Source organism: Terrapene carolina, unplaced genomic scaffold, assembly GCF_002925995.2.
Source record: "Terrapene carolina triunguis isolate 2854851 unplaced genomic scaffold, T_m_triunguis-2.0 Scaffold66, whole genome shotgun sequence".
Lineage (NCBI taxonomy): Eukaryota > Metazoa > Chordata > Testudines > Emydidae > Terrapene > Terrapene triunguis.
The window spans coordinates 33,577,922-33,600,590 of record NW_020664417.1 but is presented as its reverse complement, the minus strand read 5'-3'; the positions used below and the strand labels follow the sequence as shown (position 1 = coordinate 33,600,590).

The 22,669-nt window shown below is 39.2% G+C and overlaps 1 protein-coding gene across 1 annotated transcript in view; it reads left to right on the top strand.

Moving 5' to 3' along the window:
* Positions 1-22,669, top strand: part of NEK1 (NIMA related kinase 1) — a 138,149-nt gene that overhangs the window by 50,012 nt on the left and 65,468 nt on the right. The window contains exons 17-22 of the mRNA XM_029910695.1: positions 9,295-9,397; positions 13,049-13,132; positions 13,715-13,798; positions 15,776-15,853; positions 18,213-18,308; positions 20,003-20,176. Of these exons, the coding sequence (XP_029766555.1) occupies positions 9,295-9,397; positions 13,049-13,132; positions 13,715-13,798; positions 15,776-15,853; positions 18,213-18,308; positions 20,003-20,176 (619 nt within the window). The remainder of the gene's footprint in view (positions 1-9,294; positions 9,398-13,048; positions 13,133-13,714; positions 13,799-15,775; positions 15,854-18,212; positions 18,309-20,002; positions 20,177-22,669) is intronic.

Sequence of the window (22,669 nt, the reverse complement as noted above, 5' to 3'; positions counted from 1 at the left end):
TTCCTGAGCAAGCTGTATCCATCCACACCAACATTCCAATCATGTGTGGGTGTCTGGGCTGGGGGGCACCCTGCAGCTGGGCTCTGGGGGCTGGGGGATGCAGATGTCTGGCCCCTCTGCTGGTCTCTGAGCGGGAGGGGGCAGAGAAACGGGTTTCTTTAACTCTCTACTGCTGGGGGAAATTTTTTGTATCTGTATTGTTACAGACATAGTTGCTGAGAGGTATTTTGAAATAAATTACCAAAATAATTTAAACTGGCCTGATTTATATAATGTTATCTGGACAAAATAAAATATGCAGAATTTTGAAGAATTTTTAAATATTGTGCGCAGAATTTTTAGGTTTTTGGCGCAGAATTGCCCCAGGAGTATACCAGTCACTGCAGATATTGAACGACGGTGACAAAACGCAGCTGTATCTAATGGGATGATGCATGTGTCCTTCCCTTCCTTGTACACTTGGTGAAGGTGTAAAGGGTGGAACTTTCCTGCGAGAGACAGTTCCTTCTCTACCACTGGTGGTACTTGTTGGAACTACTCCCTCCAACAAACTTTTTTCCTTCAGCGATTTACAGCATTTTTTCAGTAGTTATCTCTTCAGGATGTCTTAGAGGAAGAAGAGTTCTCTTCCTCCGTCGCTGGTGGTGTTGCGTACCATGGCTGACCATGGGAAATCCCTAGGCTTTAAGAACCGCTCATCCTGTGAGGTGTCTGTTCTGCCTCGGTAAGGGGCATGTTGCAGAGTGCTGTGAAATTTGTAGGTCCTTCTCAAAGCAGACCCAGTGCTCAAGAGAGGCACGCCAGAGGGTGTTTATTATAAAGCAGTGATGACCCTGGACTCCAAGTGTCTAGGCTTTTGAAGTCCAGAGGGCTTCAAATTCTGCCCTGGTGTCTGCCTAAGACTTTCCCAAGCTGGTGCCTTCCTCATGCAGAAAGCATAGACATGTTGCATGTCTTCTAAGGAGAAAAGGTGAAAATTACCCTCTCCAGTTCTGACTGTAAGGCCTCAGACCACCAGGCTGTTGGTCATTAAAGGTGTTTCAAAACTTAAAAAAAAGTTCTTTGAGCATTGGAGCCTGTACTAGCAGAACAGAACCACCATACTAGAAGCCCTGGCAACTGCGTCCATGGTCATTTTAGTGTCCTTGGTACCAAGGCATCAGAGTGGCCACCAGCAGCCATGGTACTGGGCAGAAGCTCTACCCTGGTACCAGGCATAGCATCACCTAAGACTACTTTGCCAGGCCTGGCACCACTATGCCTTTTAGAACTGTACCCTCCTCTGATTCCACTAAGGTTCCTGGATTCAGTAACCTTCTTGCCCCTGTCTTTGGGCCAAGTGCCCCTTATGCCTACGGGAGGAGCACCCCCTTTTCAAGAAGTGGTTCCCTCTTGTCTTTTGACTCACAGCGAAGTTGCCAATCCTCTCTAGGAAGGTGTTGGGGCTCTGCAGTATCAGTTAAACTGATCTTGTCCTTCTCGATGAATCTATGGCTGTTGCCAAAACCCAGTACTGATCTAGCCTGGTACCAGGACTGTTGGTGCCAGTCCCTATGGAAAAGACTCTACCTATCAACATCAGCCCTTCTTCCAGTATAGAACACTCAAAGCCCAGGGATGCAGACAGTGGCCCTTGAGAAGGAAATCTGCGGGGAGGGCAACCTCTCTGTTACATCTCCCAGAATGGCACTGACCAGGTAGCATACTTGACTTGGTGCTTGAGGACAGCATACCAGTTATTCTATGTTCTTTACCCTCTCTTCCTTTTGACAACTGTCTGGCTTGCTTTCAACAGACCTGATCCAGCATCTCCTCAGATGGTTGTGTTTTGGATGTGGTCCAGAAAGGCGCTGCCATCCAGTTCCTTCCTGACCCTCTTTAGGGAGCCCTTCCATGAGACTCTGCTTCAACATGAAGCATAGCCACTTCTGGTTCTGGGTGTGATAGAAGTTCCCCCTCAATGCAAGGGAAGGGGCTTCTAGTCAAGGTATTTCTTTACTCCCAAGAAGTCAGGGTGTTTCGTCTGATTCTAGATGTCAGAGCTTTCAATACTTTTATCAAGCTCAAGTTGGTCTCCCTTGGATCCATCATTCCCTCTCTGGTCTAGAAAGACAAGTAGTTTCTCTTGACCTCAAGGATGCATACTTCCCCATCGTGATTCCCCAAGTGCACAAGTGTTTCCTGAGGTATGTGTTGAACAACAAATATTACCAATATTGAGATGTGCCCTTCAGGCTTTTGACAGCACCTTGTGTTTTCACTGAGTGCCTTGCAGTGGTCGCAGCTTACTTAACAAGGGTGGGCATTCAGGTGTTCCCAGACTTGGTTGATTGGCTCGTCAGGGGCCACATGCAGTCTCAAGTTTGGAACCACATCGTGTCCATCCTACACTTGTTCACTTGTCTAGACCTCCTTGGGAACAAAATGAAGCCTATATTTAAATCCTATTTGATAAATAGAATTCATTGGGACTGTATTCGGCACAGGTCTTGTGACTGCCAACCTGCCGCCTGACAGATTTCATATAAAATACTATATCTGCTCCCACCTGCAGTCCCCACCCCCTCACATGGGTAAGGATTTGCCTCAGGCTTCTGGGTCTCGTGGCAGCATATATATATTTTGTTATTTCATACACTGGACTCCGCTTCTGGCCACTTGAAGCATGGCTATCCTTGGCTTTCTGGCCAAGAAGATGCCATCCAGTCAAGGTTGTTATAGTTCAGAGCAACTGAAACTTTATTCCCCCTTGGTCATCCAGCCATCACCTCTGTTGGGCAGAGTCCTGCATCTTCCTCCCTTCTGACCGGGGTATTTCCAGATTGAACAGTTCCCTGCCTACACTGTTATTCCCCAAATGATAGACTGCCTAAGCAGGCCTGATTTGCTTCTCTCAGAGATGGTAAGCTATGTAATGCCTACAGTTAAGTTACCACACAGTTCTTTCTATGCAAGCACTTGTCTTCTTAAGGTAAAAGCATTACAGAGAAAACATATTAAAAACAATACATGCTAATAAACTTACCAGAAATCTCCCCCTCCCCCCCCCCCCCCCCCCCCGCACTCCAACAAGGCTTTGTTTGGTGCCTAGTCCTTCAAACTTCACTCTGAGATTATTTTTTTTCCTGTAGCTACAAGTTCATCAAAACAAGCACCCAAATGGGCCAAAGACCTATCCCTTCCCTGACTGGTGCCTCGCTTGGATCAGAGGTCCTGTCTATTTGCTGGATCAGAAAGAAGACCCTGAGTCAGTTTTAACTCAGACTGTTGAACCAACAGTCCTTTCTTTGTCTGATGGCCGTGAAGAATCCAGTTTAAACCAGCATACCCTCTCCAAATAGTGGTAGCCCTCTGGAGGTGTTAAACTCAAGTGAATTTGCCTAACCACACCCACCTTTATTAGTTCCTGGAGGGCTGTAGTCCCTCTCCCCCATGGAAATACATACAGTCCCTCAATAGTACATAAACACTTTGCATTTTAAATACAATGAATTCCTAAAATTCTTAAATTCAGCCTTGCTGAATTCAAGTTTAATTCAGTAAGGTTTATTCAAGATATTTGTCACACCTGTCACAGCATCTCCCCTTGTCAGTCCTTCAGTCACTGGACTGGGAAAAGGACCAGTGCAACATTTGCAAGAGGGTTCCTTACAGCCCAGTTCACCCTGAAGGACTATCATCACTGTTGCCTCCTTGCTTGGATGTGGGACTCAAATGGAGAACTTTAAAACTTAGGGCCTGTGGTCCATCACAGAATGGGCCCTGCACATCGCTGTTCTAGAAATCATGACTATGCCCACAGCATGCATAGCCTTCTTTCTGGACATTCAGTGCCAATCAGTCTTGGTGATGTCTGACAACATGGCAGCTGTCTTATTTAAACAGATGAGGAGGGGTCAGGTCCTTGGCCTTCTGCCAAAAGGCCATTTAACTCTGGGTTTTTGTCACACAACATTACCTTGTCAGCCATCTCCCAGGAGTGGACAACATGAGGGCAGATGGCCTGAGCAGGCATTTCTGTGACAGCCACTAGTAGTTATGCCACCCAAGAGTCCTTCAAGACACTTTAACCTTTTGGGGGACTCCCCCCACAAGGACCTCTTGGGGAAAGCAGAACAAGTGTCCCCGCTTATGTTCATGGGGAAGCCACATTCCCAGCTTTTTTTCGGATGCTTTTCTCCTCCCTTGAATAGGAGTCCTAAATATGTTCCCCCTCATCCCCCTGCTTCCCAGTGTTCTGCAGAAGAACAGGCAAGAGAAAACCAGAGTGAAGGAACATAAATCCACACCGTGTAGAGGTCAAGCATAGGAGTTTATTACGTACAGAGCGGCCGGAGTGTCACCTTGCTTGTTAGGCTCAGAGACACTGTTAATCAATTGATTGCAATAGAATATATGGATTTTTTTTTATGGGCAGGGGAAAGTGACGGGGTAGGCAGTTCCCCAACCCCGGATAGGTCTAGCAGCAAGACAAGATAGCACAGCAGCCAATGGTTAAAAGGTCACATAATGTTTCCGCCCATGGTCTCAAGTTAACGAGTTAAAATTTAATTAATACTTTGATAAATGTATTAGTATAAAATAAGTATATAATAAAATATGTTGAATTCTGATTTGGGGTCTATAGGAATGAAGCAACTCCTCTGATTGTCCAACAGATACATTCCTAGGGGTTAAAGCAAAGAAACAGTGAAAGTATATGGCAGTAAAGATTGTCTCCTTTGTGTCTTAAGGCAGGCATTGGTCCCTGGGAAAGGGAGTTGGGAGGAGGCCATATTTTATACTGACATGTTCTAACCTTTTATAAACTAAAGGTTGGATATGTGGGAAGAACATTTCCCTACAAAAGAAACTAACACAACAGAAACAGGGCTGCTTTGTTCAATTTGCAACTCTGAATAAGACAGTTATTCAGTACTCAGATCCAACACCTGGCAATTTGCTGGCTAGGCTTATTTTAGCAAAAGCAAGGTTATCTGTTTACCCCAGCTTTCTCTTAGCTGATCACTATTTGCTAGGCCTCTGGTCTCTTGACCAAACTCTGGACTTTGGGTCTGGAAAAGAGCTGGCACAATCCATATACCAGGCTGTTATATAAAATACACATGGATTTTAACCCTTCACGGAGTAATCCTCATAGCGTTGTGACTGACGCAAATGTGGTTCAGGGACTTCCACAACCTCTCCCTGGTACCATCAGTCCCCCTAGACTCCATCCTCAATTTTATAGTCCACAACTGGGGATTGACCTTTTGCACCCAAACATGAGTGCTCTCCACCTGGTAGCATGGATGCTGGCTGGTTGACACTAGTGGAGTTGGTCTGCTCACAGGATATTTAGAAAATCCTTACCAATAGCAGGAAAACTTCCACTAGGTCCACGTACTTCTCTAGATTTACAAATGGAGCTTTACAGTATCAGTCTTCCCCTATACTGAAGAGCATCTTGAGGCTATTCTTACTTGTCAGAAGTCCGGCCCCAACTTGGGATCTTAACTTTGTCCTTCTGAAGCTGGTGGTTCCCCCCTTCTAGCCTGTGGTTACGTGCCCTTTACCCTACCTTTCTATGAAATTGGCCTTCCTCTTGGCAGTCAAGTCTGCTAGAAGTTGGAGAATGCAAACCCAGATAGCAGAGCCATCTTATACTATAAATCTTATACCATCATTCATAATGACAATCTGGGATGTGGTCTCAGAGACTTCTTCCTGAAGTTGGTGTCTGAATTCCACACTAATGAAATCATCCACTTACTTGTATTCTTTACCCAGTGTCATGCTGCGTAGAGCAGAGCAAAGATTGTGTACTCTTGATGTATGTAGAGCCATTTTATTCTACCAGGACAAAACAAAATCCTTCTGGAAGTCACCCAGGCTCTTTCTTGCTTACACAGGGAGGGTCAAAGGGCAAGTTGTTTCTTCGTGGAGAATTTTTAGTTGGATTGTCCAGTGCATTAGATCATGTTACCAACCAGTGGACATGCAGTCGCCTAACAAGCTGTATGCCCACTCCACCAGGGTACAGTCCACCTCTATAGCTTCTCTAGGGAACCTTCTGTGAGGCTGACAGGCCAGGTGCCAGTGCATGTCAGTGTCTCAGGACAATTCATTTGTATGTGAACATTAAAGAAGTGTTAAGTGTTAGTATGCATTCAAACTAATTAATTCGTATGCTAATAGAAATGAAAGGAGATGTTGATTGTATTGTTTTCATCTGCCTATATCATGGGGTTTTTGCTATTACGTTATTTCTACATTTAATTAAATAACCCTAGATCAAAGGAGTGTTAATGAAGAGAGTATTCAGGTGTTAGAATCGAAGTGAAACGTGGGCGCTGAGCAAGGCTGAAGAACACCAGATTGATGTGTGCAGTTCTTCTCGTTTTCATCAGCTTCATATCAAGTGGCAGAAGAAGATCAAAAATGAAGCCAAACCCAACAACTGCCTCCACTAGCACTGGTTTGGTTCCAGCAGCTTTCTTGTATGGTTGTTGGTGCAACACAGCTGAATTTCAAAACATTTGTATCAGAGTGCCACTGCATGGCCAGCAACCATGTTGGACACCAGAAGTTTCGGTGTCACAGTAAGCATTCCAATGTACTGCCAAGATCACCGACAGCACTTTTGCCAGAGATTGAAGTGGGTGGTGTTTGATCTGCAAGGAGGCCATTTCCTTTTAGGATTTGCCATAATGATGGTAATGACATTCACTTTTTTGGTTACTGTTTCCTATGCAGTAACTTGAGCCTTTGTGATGTAGTTAACGTTTTTCTTGCTGCACCCAGTAACTGAGCATCTACTCAGCTTAGGGTGACCAGATGTCCCGATTTTTATAGGGACAGTCCAGATTTTTGGGTCTTTTTCTTATATAGGCTCCTATTACCCCCCACCCCCGTCCCTATTTTTCACACTTGCTGTCTGGTCACCCTAACTCACCTACATGTGCTACCATCTGACTTAATTTCTTCCATCCCCGCTCCCCATTTCCCTCCCTCCCGCTCCCCAGGCCATGTCTAGACTAGGAAAATAGGTTGTGGTTTCTAAAAATGCTGGTTAAAACATGTTAGCTAACATATTTTAACCAGCATCTTTAAATACTAGTGTGAATATGACCAGCCAAAATATTTTAAATGTTTAAATCCTGTCTACATTAGTGCTTAAAAACATGTCCGTTAAACATCTCATGTTAACTAATATGGTTTCAAACGTTACCTATTTTTTCAAGTCTAGGTAGGGCCAAAAAGATTTAAAGAAATTAAGGCCAACCAGGGTGGGGAAAGAATAGGGTTGAATATGATCTCTTCTAGATCTCACCTTTTCAGAGTGTTTTCATTTACAAATTGGATCATTTTTGGACTTAAACCATGATATTATCCTCAAAAATGTGTGAAATATTCAGTGTATTGCCTATAAGCATTACACTGTTTAACTTAGTAATACTTCCCTTGTGTGTGATGGTTTCAACTAAAGGTGAACTGCAAGGATATGAGAGTAGACGGTTGGTTAAAGCAAGAAACTTGCTAAAAGAACAACAGTAGTTCAGTTGTATTTATTTTTAAATTAGTTCATGCACATAAGTGACTGAAAAACCTTATATGTAGTTTAACAGAGCCTTTCACTAGATCTTAAAACTATTGTCTTTGTATAATATATTCCATTCCTGCAGCGCACATTGTGGGTATAAATGATTACAAATTCATATTACTAGTGACATTTGAGTGAACCTTGCTGCCTGTCAAATATAGACATTTGTATACAATATATGATCGTAAACAAGCTTCTTCTGGTTGGCTAGATGTAGTTCTAGAGCCTCATAAAAATGACATTTATTTTTAGTTAGTTTTCATCATGCTTACAGCATACCGTAAGTAATGATCTTTGTGTGCACTAAAACTTCAAAAAGACTGAACTATACCACATGGTTTTTGGAGCTCAAGATGCTTACTTTTGTAGTAGAACAATGTTCATTTTTTCTCTGGTATTGTATGCTAATGATCACTTTGGCTGTACACAGTACTATTGTACACTAGATATGTACTTTTATTTGATTATGGAATTTGTATTTAGTCTAATTGACAGTTTTCTAGGTATGATATTACTTTGTCTTGCACAGCATCAAACAACAATGAAATTTCGGACTTAGACTATATTTCTGGAGATAGTTGGAACACTATTGTTTCCAATGGCATGATTTCAAGCTTGTCTGCCACCATAGAAAACAGGGTTACAGATGTGTCAGGGGGTGTTGGAACCTGACATTTTGCAGTTTGATATTACAGCCTTAGGTAGCACAGAGGAATGAGGGAGAAATGCAAACCCAACTGGAAAACATGATGCAACCGTAATTGATTCACTTGTAAAATCCTAAGGAATAAAACCGAAATATCTTTGCATTACAACGTTATTTCATTCACCTTTTTAACATTTCTAATGTGTGATAAATCACCAGATTGGTACTGTAACCATTATACTTTTTGTCATTTTTGTCTAAATTCATACTTTTTCTTTTAAAAAATATTTTATCATGTTATTTTCTATATCTTAATATCTGACTGCTGCCTTTGCCATGACAACCTTGTTATCTTATTTTTAGTCTTTGGAAAAGTAGTTTCCTGTTTGGGAAAACATCTGTGCTGCAAAATTGTAATATAAGCTAACATGATTGAGTGATATAGCATTGAGGCAGAATTTCTTTATCTCACAAATCAGTTAATATGAAGTGAACAGTAGTTATCAAACTTTACCATGGGATAGACCACATGTCATACACCATTTCCTTTCCAAGTCAGACTTGCACGTGCCACCTCCCATTTGCAGTTGCATAATACCCCTTGGCAACTACAGCAATTGTGCTTACACATTAAACTATTGTATCTTTGGCCGTCTTTTAATGACGTTTAGCAGCTGGAAATAAGGAGCAGTCAGTGCCAAGTGACCAGCCAGCTCTCTTCAGACCATCTTCAAGTATTCTATGGGCTGCTAGTGATCCACACACTACAATTTGAGAACCTCTGGAATAACTTCACGCTCTAGTAAAAATAACCACATTAGCGAAGTTGTAAGACGCCCACTGTGTGGATGGAAAACATTGTGAGTTGTAATTGCTTTTTCAAAAGTGGGGACAAACCAAGTGAGCTTGAAATGACTATGTTTTGTTTTGGCTGGTAAAAAGGTGTTATTAGATGGTGCCTTCACAGAATGTTGACTTCTTTGTTCTCCTGTTATTGTATGTGAATACATTCATTTTGAATGTGGCATTCAGAAACTTTTAATTGGCATATGTTCCGATTACTCAGGCAAAGAGGATGGGTAGCAGCAGAAAGAGCAAAACAAGTTGAAGAATTCTGGCAACGAAAGAGGGAAGCTATGCAAAACAAAGCTCGTGCTGAAGGACATATGGTATGGGCTTTGGTCTTCATATTTATTTTACTATATTAATGGTTAGTTATGAATATACATCCTTTTGAAAAGTGAGATGTAGTGTTTCATTGTCAAACATTTTACTCTCTGGTTTTATGATTAATCGTCAGATGACGTTTTAAAAAAGTACTTTTAACTGTTGCTGATTATCTTATGGTAACAGTTGCATATTGAAGGAGTTTAAAAAATTTTATTTTGAAGTTATAAATTTAAGTAGATAAGAACTGGAAAATAATGTTTACATTGATAGGCACATTTAAAATTCATTATGATAACTGTATGCATTGTTCAGCAGCTTGCAGTTTACGATAGTTTGTCCACTATGTCTACATTCGCTTGATTTACAATAACCTAAGTACATTAAAATAATTTTTACTAGATATACTTTAAACATATGTATAAACTCTCAACATCAAAGTTAAAATCAACAAATAGTTTTAACCTTTCATGGAAGTTAAAACTTTTGAACAGTGATACAACATGTAGATGAGTTACCTTTTTGTGTCCAACTAGTTGTTTCAATTATGAATGTAATACTCCTTTGGAAAGTTTTTCGCAATACTGCAGCTTCACTGAATAACTTTTATTTACTTAAGACTGTTCCATTGTTCAGTTGAACTATGTTCATTTTTGAATAGGCAGAGGGATTTGTGTTTTCTAACACCAGTCCACACCACAAATACAACCAAGTCAGGGGTCCCATTACAATATTATTGTCCTTTAGACCCAGGTGGAGCTGGTTGTAGTCTTGTTGCGGTTGAGTCAAAGGGACAACAATGCTGTAAATGAGTCCCCTTACTCCGGTATTACTGAATCTCAGAGTATTCTTTTACTGGCCACTTCTTCATTTCAGGGCTAATTTTGCTGCCAGCAGGCAAATTCCTTATACATCTTATTTGTTTCAATTCTGATGATTGCTACACTCCCCTTTGCTGATGTGTAAGGTAGTGAAGCATCCTTAAGAGGCTTCTGTCAGTGTCTTTGTCTTAAGGTGGCATGAAGACAGATTACACCTTTCAAAACCATAACTCAGATCAACAAGTGACCTTCATGACAAAAATGGTCTACATTAGTTTAGGAAAAGGCTCACTATTCAGGGATGAGTTCACTGTTTGATATCCATTCAGTCCTTGGCTTTGGTTGCAATTAATGTACTATAATAGAGAAGAAATCACCAAGATTGCTTAATTAATGTGTGAGATTTAATGATGTGAACACTGGCTTTTTAGGAGTTGGACTATGACTCAAATAAAGATACCAAACCAGACCTCAGATAAATGTAGTAGACCTAGATTGTGTTTTAGCTAAAAGTCTCGAGGCTCAATAACTGAACTGACAGACCCCTCAACCATCCTTACTGTGAGTAATGTGTTTCTGGCCTAGACTATTAATGAATTTGCATTGCTATTTTGCTATTATAAAATCCAAATCCTTGCAATACAGGGTTCTAATATTCCTATTCTGAGAGGAACTCAACTATGAAACACTGAATGAAGTATTATTGAGTGTGTCTAATTAGATACCTAAATTCTTAAAGCTTTTACTTCCACTTTCTCACTTAGAGACAACTTCTAATCTAAAATGCCATGGCTCCAAAGCCGCCAGACATAATTTTAAGCTAATTTAAATATAAACATGAAAAGCAGACTTAAGCAATTTGAGGTGACAGTGAGCCTTTTTGTAAAGCCAATAGGTACCATGTGTTACCCAGCTTTATAAGAGTTGGGAATTTAAATCCCCCCTCTCTCTTCCCCTCTCCCCTTCCCCCATTGTGATAATATTTGGAAAACTCTCCATTCAGCTCAGCTATTGTAGTTTGAAAGGGTTAACTGTTAGAAACATTCCTATCCTACTTTGAGAGAGACTTATCAATACTAAATTGAGATCAGAATTCCATATTGTCATGGCAGATCTCCAGATCTTATGTAACCCAGGCTTCTTGTGCTGTGCAGTCCTTCTCTAGTAATTGGATCACTACAGTCTGCTACAGTCTTTGAACTACTTGAATCCAGATGTCTCAGATCTGATCTTCCTCACCTGCCAAAAACTTACCTGCGAAATCACGTTACAAGTAGTAACCTCTATAGGAATTTGAGCTGTGTGGACCTCTGTTTCCTGAGCCAGTGGGAGCATGTAACTTGTACCCAGCGTGGTGCTAAATTCCTTTCTAGTGGTTGGACCACATAGAGATTTACAAGTCAGTTACTGACTTTGTGTTAACAAATATGGGTTTTTTAGCTCAAGCTGTAGAGACTTATACTTTTAGAACCAGATGTCCCGGATTTGATTCCCCATGCTGATGACCCACTCAGGGGCATCTCATTACATGCACCTCCGTTTTATTTTAAGTTTTTGTTTTGACTAATGGGACAGTCTTGAGTGAATTGGCTGTCTGTGCAAATTAGATTTAATTGTTCAGGTTTTTTTCAAATTTCAAGCAGAAGTAGAAGTGACTGCCACCTCACTGTTGAAAAATGTAAACTTTCAAAGTTTTTGTGCAGTTGTCTTGAAGAGCTTTATTATATTGTGAACTCCCTTGTGCTTTTAATTATTGGCTTCCTTAGTTTTTGGTTGTGTGTGTGTGTGTGTTTGCAAAAGTTACTATCATGAAACCTTTTCTTGCACAAGTAGTCTGATTTTGGTGTGGTGTGAGTAAAGGGTCGCTAGTTTGGGGCTGCAGTTCCGTAAGAACTGGTAATTAAATTAAGGAGTTTTTAACTTTTGTTGGTAACAGGCAATATGTTCCCTGGATTTGTCTGTGCAGTCCAGGCAATTTTACTGTATTTCTTATTTACAGTTCAAAACATTTACTTTCTCTTTCACAGTTGTGACTTTTCTGATTTAAAATAGGACTTCATATTTGTTGTAGCCAACATTGATACTGGTTGGATTGGTGGAAAAACAGTGTTCGTATATGCTCTTTGTGTTTTTGTTTAACAAATGTCATGAAACCAAACATTTTAATTGGATTAGAAATGATGTTTTTTTTAACAAGAAATACCTTTCTTATTTTTATTTATTTTTTCTGGTATGAAAACACTTTGGAAGTGCAGGGAAAAGCAAAATATGTTTCTAGTGGTCAGTTTACAATACAACTCTATTGTTAAATCTAGTAAATGCTGTGATGAGTACTTAGATTAGTATATATAAATAGTTGAACTTTTGATATGAATAAAATTTCCATGAGCTTTTGTTAATATTTTACATTTAAAACTAAAATAAAAATGATTAGATATTCTAGGTTTAGCTGAAGAATGCATTATTATTGTCACCTGTGTGCTGAAGATGGTGCAAAAGACAAGTAAAAAGAGAGCCCATACCCCAGAGAATTTATAATATAAAAGATTTAGCTAGAGAAGACTAGACACACATGGAGATCAGAAGAGGGAGCTAAATATGTATAAAAATCTAATATATTAGAATGCTCTGAGGCTTTCTCTTTGATTACTCAGTGGTTTTGATTATTACTATCAAATGTTTCTTGTAAATAAGACTTTTGTCAGGGAAGTTCATAAGAGCTGAAAGTCATCTATGTTTCCCATAAGAAATTTAATGCAGTTATTGTTGGATAAGGTAGATAATGTTCTGGCCCTAGTCATTCTTAAACTTGATACATTAAATGGTGAACAGGGTACACTGCAAAACCTGGCAGCTATCTATGGAGGCAGGCCCATTTCTGCAAGAGGAAGGAAATCCAGAAACAAGGAGGAAGAGGTATGCTACCCGCATGTTTGCCACCTTCATCACAAAATAGCATCACTTTGACTTTGCCTCTGCCTTGTTTTCCTGCATGGTTTATAATTTATAACAAATATAAGAACTTCATAGATCCCCAGGAATTAATGTGTATATAGTCCTAGAGTTTGTTGCTCAATAGTCTTAGTAATAGCTGTCTACATAAGTCAGTAATAGCTGTCTACATAAGTCTTCTTTCAAAAAGAAAAAAATCATTTATTTTCTTTTAAATAAACACAAACATCCCAGACAAAAACAAAATCCCAACCCCTATCTTCATTCTTTTTGTAATAAATACAACTACTCCTAGTTCCCCAGATCTTACCAATCTTAATAACCTTAAGCCTACCAAATTTAATATTGTGGAACACTAGTTATGGTTTTCGTTCATTTCATTAGAGAAGAAATCAGCTGAATTTCTTTTAGAAATTAATGTTAATTTAGCAATAGCAGTAGTTTTTCCTTTATTTGACCTTTTTGTGGAACCATATGAATTTAGATACAAAATACAAAACTCATTGTTTCCTTTTAGTTGAAACTTTTGCTTCCTTTTACGTATAGGAATACTTGGCAAGATTAAGACAGATCCGACTTCAAAACTTCAATGAACGCCAGCAGATTAAAGCTAAACTTCGTGGAGAAAAGGTTGGACAAAAATAACTCTTAAAGTCTTTGAGGAGCTAGTAGTGAAAGGCTCTAGACTATTGTTTGTGAGATCTGTTTATGCAGGTGTAATTCTCCCTTTAAAAAAAAAATACACCTTTTAGGCTGACATTTTCCATGTTGAGGCTTTATCTAGGAGTGAATCTTTTTTCATTAAGTATGAGCAGATCCATATAGCCCTTGTGGAGTAAGAGTGCGAAACTTTCTTATTCTTAAAAAGTAATGGAAAGAGAAAAAACAACCCAGGAACCACAATCTTTTAAAGAAGGTTCTACAAAAAAGCTGCTGAAGTTTGAAAAAATACAGCTGATGTGCTCTTTGAGTACTAGTACTTATTTTTTCATTCTAGTCTGGCTTTGCCTTCTTGCTGTATCCTTAATTTGTGTATTTTGTTCTTTAATCCAGCCTAAGGCATTGAAATGCCATCAACAGATTTAAAATGGAAATTGATTTGGATCAGTTTAAATGGCCAAAAAACTGCCATGATACAGGGTTACAACCAAGGAACCCGGGGGAATCCTGAGGGCCAAGAGGGGCAGAGTACATATTAAGAATTTTTAAACTGCTCTTAAGGCTGTATATTTATGCAGGTATGAAAATGTTTGATTTTGCTAATCAATCTTTTACTAACTAGTGAATGTTAAAGCTTCAAGTGTGAAGCTTACCAATTATGTTGGTAAAGCACTATTTATATTTGTTGCCTGTTGCCTATTAGAACTGGGGACTCTTTCCTTTAAAAATACTTGCTGCTTTTAAAACTCCATAGAAATGCTATGTGAAAGAACCCTGCCAATGCAGTGTTAAGGTTGTACAGTTAAGCACTCAAGTCATAAAATCTAAAAGTTAAGACTGAATGCTCAATCTGAACTCTGATCCCTTGTGTGTATCTATTAGAATACTGTCTTTACTTATGCTAACATGGCTTCTTCAAGTAATTGTTCATCTGGCTTCCACTTCTGATGTGCTTGTGCCTCACGCATATGAGATCTGATTCTTTTGACCAGGATTGTTTTTGGGGCCACAGCTGCACCCTGGATGCCTTCACACCCCTTTTTCCTCATAAGGCATAAAGAGCAAAGGAGGTCCCAGTTGTCCCTCAGTTCCATCTTATTCTCTGTATCACTGAAACAGAATTCTCGTGGTATATTCATACTTCTCTGCCACTCTATTAGTAGTTAGTTTTCTGTTAGTTAGCTTATCTTTTAGTTGCCCAGTGGTGCATACAGTTTTTCCCTAGTTAGTAGGCCTGGCGCCCACTTCCATTACCAAGACTCTAGCTATGATGGCAGAAGCTAAATTCCTGAGGTTTAACATATGCCTCTCCTGTAATGCTTGTGTCTCACTTAATGATGGGCACTCTGGTGCTTGTTGTGCTTGGGCAAAGGGCATACAGTATCTCGGACTTTGCCCAATCTGCTGCCTTTTTCATAAATAGTTTTATGTTAAATACAGTCTAATAGTATGTGATGGCATAATTAGAGATGGCTTTGTAATGTATACAGGCAGAGTTAAAGTTGTGCATTCATGCTTAACTTTCTGATTTCATGAGTGCTAAGCTTTGCAACCTTAATGTTGTGTTAATGTGGTTATTGATCTTAATAGAAACAAATTCTGTATGCATTTACAATGTAACTGGTTTAAAGGTAAAAAGAACAGGAGTATTTGTGGCACCTTAGAGACTAACAAATTTATTTGAGCATAAGCTTTCGTGGGCTACAGCCCACTTAAAGAATTGTTTTCTTTTGGTTTGTAAAAATCCCAAACTTTCAATTTAAAGACTGGATTTGTTCATAAAAGATGTGTTCCAGTTCAACCACAGGAATTACTGAGTGAAATTTTATGGCCTGTGTTATGCAGGTAATCAGACAAGTTGATCGCCGTGCTCCCTTCTGGCCTTCAGGTCTGTAAATCTGTGAGCTAACTATGACTTGCTCACTTTTAAGAACTCTTACTTTGTAGAATGAAGCTGACATTTCTGATGGACAAGAAGCAAGTGAAGAAGCAGAATTGAGACGCAAAAAAATTGAAGCACTAAAGGTAATGGAAAAAAGAGGTTTAGAATAAATTCTTTAAAATCCACTTAATATTCTTCTATTTGGATTGAATCAGGCAGTAGAATAGGAATACAGTGTCACAGTTTTAAAATTGTACATTTGTTATTTGCAGTAGCTACACTACATTACCATATATTTGGTATTTCTCATTGTAAGGATAGATAAAACATTAAATACTGTAATGCGTGAATCTGTGTTTTAATGACACCCTCTCTATATATGAAGAGGAGTTGTATTTTTCTGTAGCAAAACATACATTCTCTAGAAGTATGCACTATGGACCATTCTTCATTTAGCTTCAGGTTGTTGTGGAGAAGTCTGATGGACATGTAAAAGTAAGTTTAGTCTGAGTAGTTTGAGTTTAAACTAATCATTTAACTTAACACAGACAATAGGTTTGTGTACACTTTTGTGAAAGATAGAATTATAAATACTTTGAATTGTATTGCAGTAACAAAACTATAAAGTTGACATGTTGCACCTCTACCCCGATATAACGCTGTCCTCGGGAGCCAAAAAATCTTACCGTGTTATAGGTGAAACCGCGTTATATCGAACTTGCTTTGATCTGCCGAAGTGCTCGGCCCCGCCCCCCGGAGCGCTGCTTTACCGCGTTATATCCGAATTCGTGTTATATCGGGTCGCATTATATTGGGGTAGAGGTGTACTTCAATACTAAAGCTTATTTTTGGTCACTTACACTATGACATGTTCATTTAAAAAAAAAAAAAAAAAAAAAGCTACATTTTGAGTGAAGCTTTTCTCACTGTTAGTCTTGGTTCTGAAGACAGTTTGGTGTGGGTATGATGGAAATGCTGTGATGTGGAAAAGGAGGAAGACTGAGTGCACCATGAATAATCTGTCTATTGTTTTTTGTGGGGAGAAGGGAAGGGTTGAGTTAATTGAATACAGGCAAGAAAAGACTTTCCAGATGCTCTTGTATGCTTTGTCTTCAAGCCTGCCATAAATGTAGTTGTGAATAAGGCCTCATGGCTTAATTTCATAATTATATTTCTCTAGCAAAGTTTTTAGCTTTCTGTTCTACAGGAGGTCTACAGAGTTCAGAGCTTTTAGTCTGAATTCTGCTCCATGGTTCTTGTAACAATAACTATCTATATCACATTAATACTATGTATGTGTCCTTTAAAGTTGATGGGGGGAAATGTGCATTGTGAAAACAAATGTGACTGTTCTATTATGATTAAAGCAACTAATTTTGGTCTCTTCTGTATATGTATTATATACAGAAATGCAAACTGTTTCATTTAATGTTTATTTTAACATAGTTATGGTTTTCTGTAGAAACCATGACCTTGAACTTCTGTATTGAAAATTTCATCTTAATGCTGCTTTATTTCAAGGTTTTTATTTCCATTTTGTTTGTATAAAAAGTGTACAAGGACATTTTGACATTAGAATCGCCTTTTAAAAAATATACTTGGGGCAGTATGGATTGTCCTGAAAAGACTTATGTAGTTCACCAACTTTTATGTGGAACTATTTTGTATTATTGGGTGTTTTCTGAGTATGACATTAGTTCTCATATTTGACATGCAAAGTGTCACATGTTGAGAATTGAAGAACTGAGGATCTGGGACAGAGCTGGGCGAACTATGGCCCACGGGCCACATCTGGTCCACAGGACCGTCCCGCCCAGCCCTTGAGCTCCCGGCCAGGGAGGCTAGCCCCCGGCCCCTCCCTGCTGTGCCCCCTCCCCTGCAGCCTCAGCTTGCGTGCTGCCAGTGCTCTGGGCGACAGGGCTGCAAGCTTCTGCCGGGCAGCGCGGCGGCATGGCTGGCTGTGGCCGGGCAGTGTGGCTGCCAGTCCTGATGCAGCATGGTAAGGGGGTGGGGAGCAGGGGGCTTGGATAAGGGGCAGGGGCTTCTGGGGTGCAGTCAGGGGGCAGGGAGCGGAGGGGTTGGATAGGGGGTGGGGTTCCAGAGGGGCAGTTAGGGGCAAGGGGGTCCCGGGAGGGTGCAGTCAGGGGGAAGGGAGCGGAGGGGTTGGATAGGAGGTGGGGTTCCAGAGGGGCAGTTAGGGGCAAGGGGGTCCCGGGAGGGGGCGGTCAGGGGACAAGAAGCGGGGGGGGGGAGGTGGATGGGTCGGGGGCTCTAAGGGGGGCAGTCGGGGTGGAAAGTGGGAGGGGGCCAGACTGTTTGGGGAGGCATAGCCTTCCCTACCTGGCCCTCCATACAGTTTAGGGACCCCGATGTGGCCCTCAGGCCAAAAAATTTGCCCACCCCTTATATGGGATGTTTCATTTGAAGTGGTCTGCAGAATGAAGAAGTTGGAGAACTGCTCATGAGATTGGATTGAAGCCTATTCTTTTTTCTTATTTGCAGGCCCAAGCAAATGCGCGAGCTGCAGTTCTGAAAGAGCAACTAGAGCGAAAGAGAAAGGAGGCATATGAAAGAGAGAAGAAAGCTTGGGAAGAACATGTAAGAAAAAAAGAGCTTTCTTACACAGTATTTGGTTTTATTTGGCATGACCACTTCCCAGACTTGGTCTCTCAGCCAAAGAGTACAGTGTTATATTTTAGTCATATGAAGAAAAAGTTAAGGCCAAGATTTTCGGATCTCTGTAACTGTAATTTTGGCTTCTAAAACTGAGCTGTGCGTCTCTGAAAGTCAGAGCTCTCTTATTTATTATCTTAACTTCAGGCACCAGGTATGAAAATCTTGGCTTTTAGTTTGAAATGTACACTGAACTTAAAAAAAATCATTAGGATCATGTTAAAATATTTACTATTGTTCATTTGTTATTGAAATCCACATAACTGTTCTTTTAGTCATAAAAACTTTGGAGTGAAAAATCAGATTGGTAAAATAGCAGCAAAAGAGAAAAATGCTTTGATGCTTTTAAGTAGGAAATACTGAAAGAGTACAGCTAGTGATCTTTTTAGGCAGCATGAAATGATGTGTGAAATTATTTGTCCCTTTTCATGGTACATAGAAGCTTGTCAGGTGACAAGCTGTGCTCAACTCATAAAATCTTTAAAGAATGAACAAATGGTGATTTAGAATGATGAATTTTAACTGGTTTCTATTGATGCAATGAACTGCAACAGTGGCAAGAATTAATGATGTAATTTATACTTGTTTTCAACATATGACAGGCTATAGTGCTATTTTCAGTCTTTCACTTGGTGGCACTACTGTTGTGAATTTAAAACTAAATTAAATAATGAAATTACCTGAAAATGCTAAAGGCAGGTTTGCATAAAATCTAACACCCACGAACACTACTTTTTTTAAAATAGTCAGGCCAAAAAAAAAAAAGCATTTTGGGCAAAAATTCAAGGAGGAAAAGTACAAATAATATTTACTGTCGTCTTGTTCCCCAGCAGTAAGTGTAGAAGCTTTTAGTCTTGTGGTGTGATTTCACCTCCCCTCCCCCCAAATCTTTTAAATATTTCATGGGTATATACAGGGTCTTTTTAAAATAGTTCTCATTAACTGTTTTTAAAGATGTCCTGTCAAATTAAATCATGTAATTTTAAAAAAACCTACCTGTGAGTACTTGAGATGTCATTGAGCCATGTTTTTTGCATGTCTATATTCTGAAACTACCTTATTTTCAAGGGGTTTTACCATCAAACTTTGGATCAGCAGTTTATCATGCCTTTACTATGGTAACTCTTTGGATGCTGAAATCTATCTGCCTTCACCTCAATCTGGCTAATTTCCCATATTTCTAATTGTTCAACCTTTTTTTTTTTTTTTTTTTTTTAAATTATGACCCCTGTTAGTGCATACATGCAGAACCTTTTATTTCTCCATTCTAATACCCCTTTCTTTTTGGGTTTTGCTAAGTTTAGAAAGTGCCTCTCTACTATATTGCTGCTTTATTTTACATGAGTTAAGCCTTCAGCATAAAGTGTTGGTCTTTAATAATAAATTAAGAATCTAAACCTGCCTTTACAGAGGGAAGATATTTACCACTTACATTTAGTTCCTCAAAAACAAAATTAATAACGCTCGACAGTTTAAGGGGGAAAAAAAATCTTTTTCTGTCATAGGATTAAATGAAACTGGCAATCTCACTTTAGATTCATGGTACATTGATAACTTTGTGCTGTTTCTGTTGGTTTATGTTAAAATAGAATGGCTTTTTTTTTTTTTTTTTTACACAGTTGGAAGCAAAAGGGGTAAAGAATCCTATGGTGCCTTTTAATGTGTCGGCAGCTGGGGTTAGTCCTATGGCTGGGCAACAAGAACCTGGAGGACCGCCTGCCAAATCACAACTTCCATTGAAGCCCAGTACACCAGTTATCTCTATGACTTCAGCTTTGAAGGAAGTGGGCGTGGTAGGTATTCCGCTAAAATCTAAAATGAACAAAAATCAGCTGAACTGGCACAAGATTTTAGAAGATATATTAATCCAAGACCATTCGGAATCTACAAACTTTAAGAACACCACATGTTTTTAATGAAAACTGGATACCTTAAAAATTGATGGAATTAGTATTGGTATAAATTACAGATCTATCAAGTTAATCTCCACAGAGATAATCAATTTATAATTTAGATTGGTCAACTTCATTTACAATCAATCCAAATACTAAAAATCCAGAATATCACCACTTGAGCTAATACATATTGAAGTCCACTGAGGCCGGGATTTTGCCCACAGTCTGGAAACTTCTAGGGAAGTCATTGGGAAGCTGGAGCATCAGTTCTTCTTCCCCCCTCCAGCCCACAGACAATGTAATGGTGGTTGCAAAACAATTTTTGAACTTACAACTATTTTGTGTTACAATCTTCTAAAACTTCTGACATAGTTAGTAAACTATTTAAAACTCTGAAAAAGGAGTAACTGTTGTCACTATTATTTTTGTTGTCTGAGACAATAGCAAAGACTTTCATATTGCTCTTTTTTCTGTATTTCAGGGACTTGATCCTGCAAACACTTACATATGAGCTTAACTTTATTATTGTGAGCTTCCTATTTAATTTCAGTGGACTAATGCAGGAGCAAAATTAAGGATGTTTAAGTGTTTGTAGAATTGGGGCTCTGGATAGTATCTTTAGTGATTGGGACACAATATCCTGCAGGATTTTTTTCAATCGTGTATTCTTACATATTTCCATTGATTATATTTTTTCCTCAATATGGATAGTTCTCATCATGTCTTCTCCTATATTCAACCATCCATCTTGCATTAATGTTACTGTTGATTCCTTTGATTTTTTCCTTTTTTTTTTTTCCCCACTTGAAACATCTAGTTATAGAGCTTTCTTGGGTCTACTCATCTAAACAAATTTAAACTCAGTCGTTCATATTTCTTTAAATTGTTCACTTTGTGCCACGTTAAAAGCTGTAACTTTTTTAGCAAGTTCCAAGTCTCTGACTGACTTGCAGTTGTTTTTATGGTCTGATCATTGATATGGATCTCTGCCATATTTGGGTGTTGAAGATGAACAGACACGCTTCCTAAAATGAAGCTTAGATTGAATTGCTGGTGGAAGGCCTGGAAAAAAGATTTAAATTAGGGCTGACAAGCGATTACAAAAATTAATTGTGGTTAATCGTGCAATTAAAAAAAAAAAATTAATCGCGCTGCTAAACAGTAGAATGCCATTTATTTAAATATTTTTGGATGTTTTCTACATTTTCAAATATATTTATTTCAATTACAACACAGAATACAATGCTCACTTTATATTTATTTTTGATTATCATTTTTACAGTGCAAATATTTGTAATCAAAAGATAGTATTTTTCAATTCACGTCATACAAGTACTGTCGTGCAATCTCTTCATTGTGAAAGTGCAACTTACAAATGTAGATTTTTGTTGTTGTTAAATAACTGCCCTCAAAAACAAAACAATGTAAAACTTTAGAGCCTACAAGTCCACTCAGTCCTACTTTTTGTTCAGCCAATAGCTAAGACAAACAAGTTTGTTTACATTTACAGGAGATAATGCTGCCTGCTGCTTGTTTACAATGTCACCTGAAAGTGAGAACAAGCGTTTGCATGGCACTGTTGTAGCCGGCGTCGCAAGATATTTACGTGCCAGATGCGCTGAAGATTCATATATCCCTTCATGCTTCAACCACCATTCCAGAGGACGTGCGTCTATGCTGATGGTGGGTTCTGCTCAATAACAATCTAAAGCAGTGCAGACCAACACATGTTCATTTTTATCATCTGAGTCAGATGACACCAGCAGAAGGTTGATTTTTCTTTTTTGGTGGTTCGGGTTCTGTAGTTTCCACATCAGTGTGTTGCTCTTTTAAGACTTCTTAAAGCATGTTCCACACCTCATCCTTCTCAGATTTTGGAAGGCACTTCAGATTCTTAAATCCTGGGTCGAGTAGTGTATCTATGTTTAGAAATTTCACATTGATATCTTCGCATTTTATCAAATTTGCAGTGAAAGTGTTCTTAAAACGAACAACATGTACTGGGTCATCATCTGAGACTGCTATAACATGAAATACATGGCAGGATGCAGGTAAAACAGAGCAGGAGACATACAATTTCCCCCCAAGTAGTTCAGTCACAAATTTAGTTAATGAATGACTTAAGGAAGCATGTTCTCTGGAACGATGGTCGAAGCATGAAGAGGCATATAAATCTTTAGCACATCTGGCATGTAAATATCTTGCGACACCAGCTACAACAGTGCCATGCAAATGCCTGTTTTCACTTTCAGGTGACATAATTAAGAAGTGGGCAGCATTGTGTCCTGTAAGTGTAAACAAACTTGTTTCTCTTAGCGATTGGCTGAACAAGAAGTAGGACTGAGTGGACTTGTAGGCTCTAATGTTTTACATTGTTTTGGTTTTGAGTAC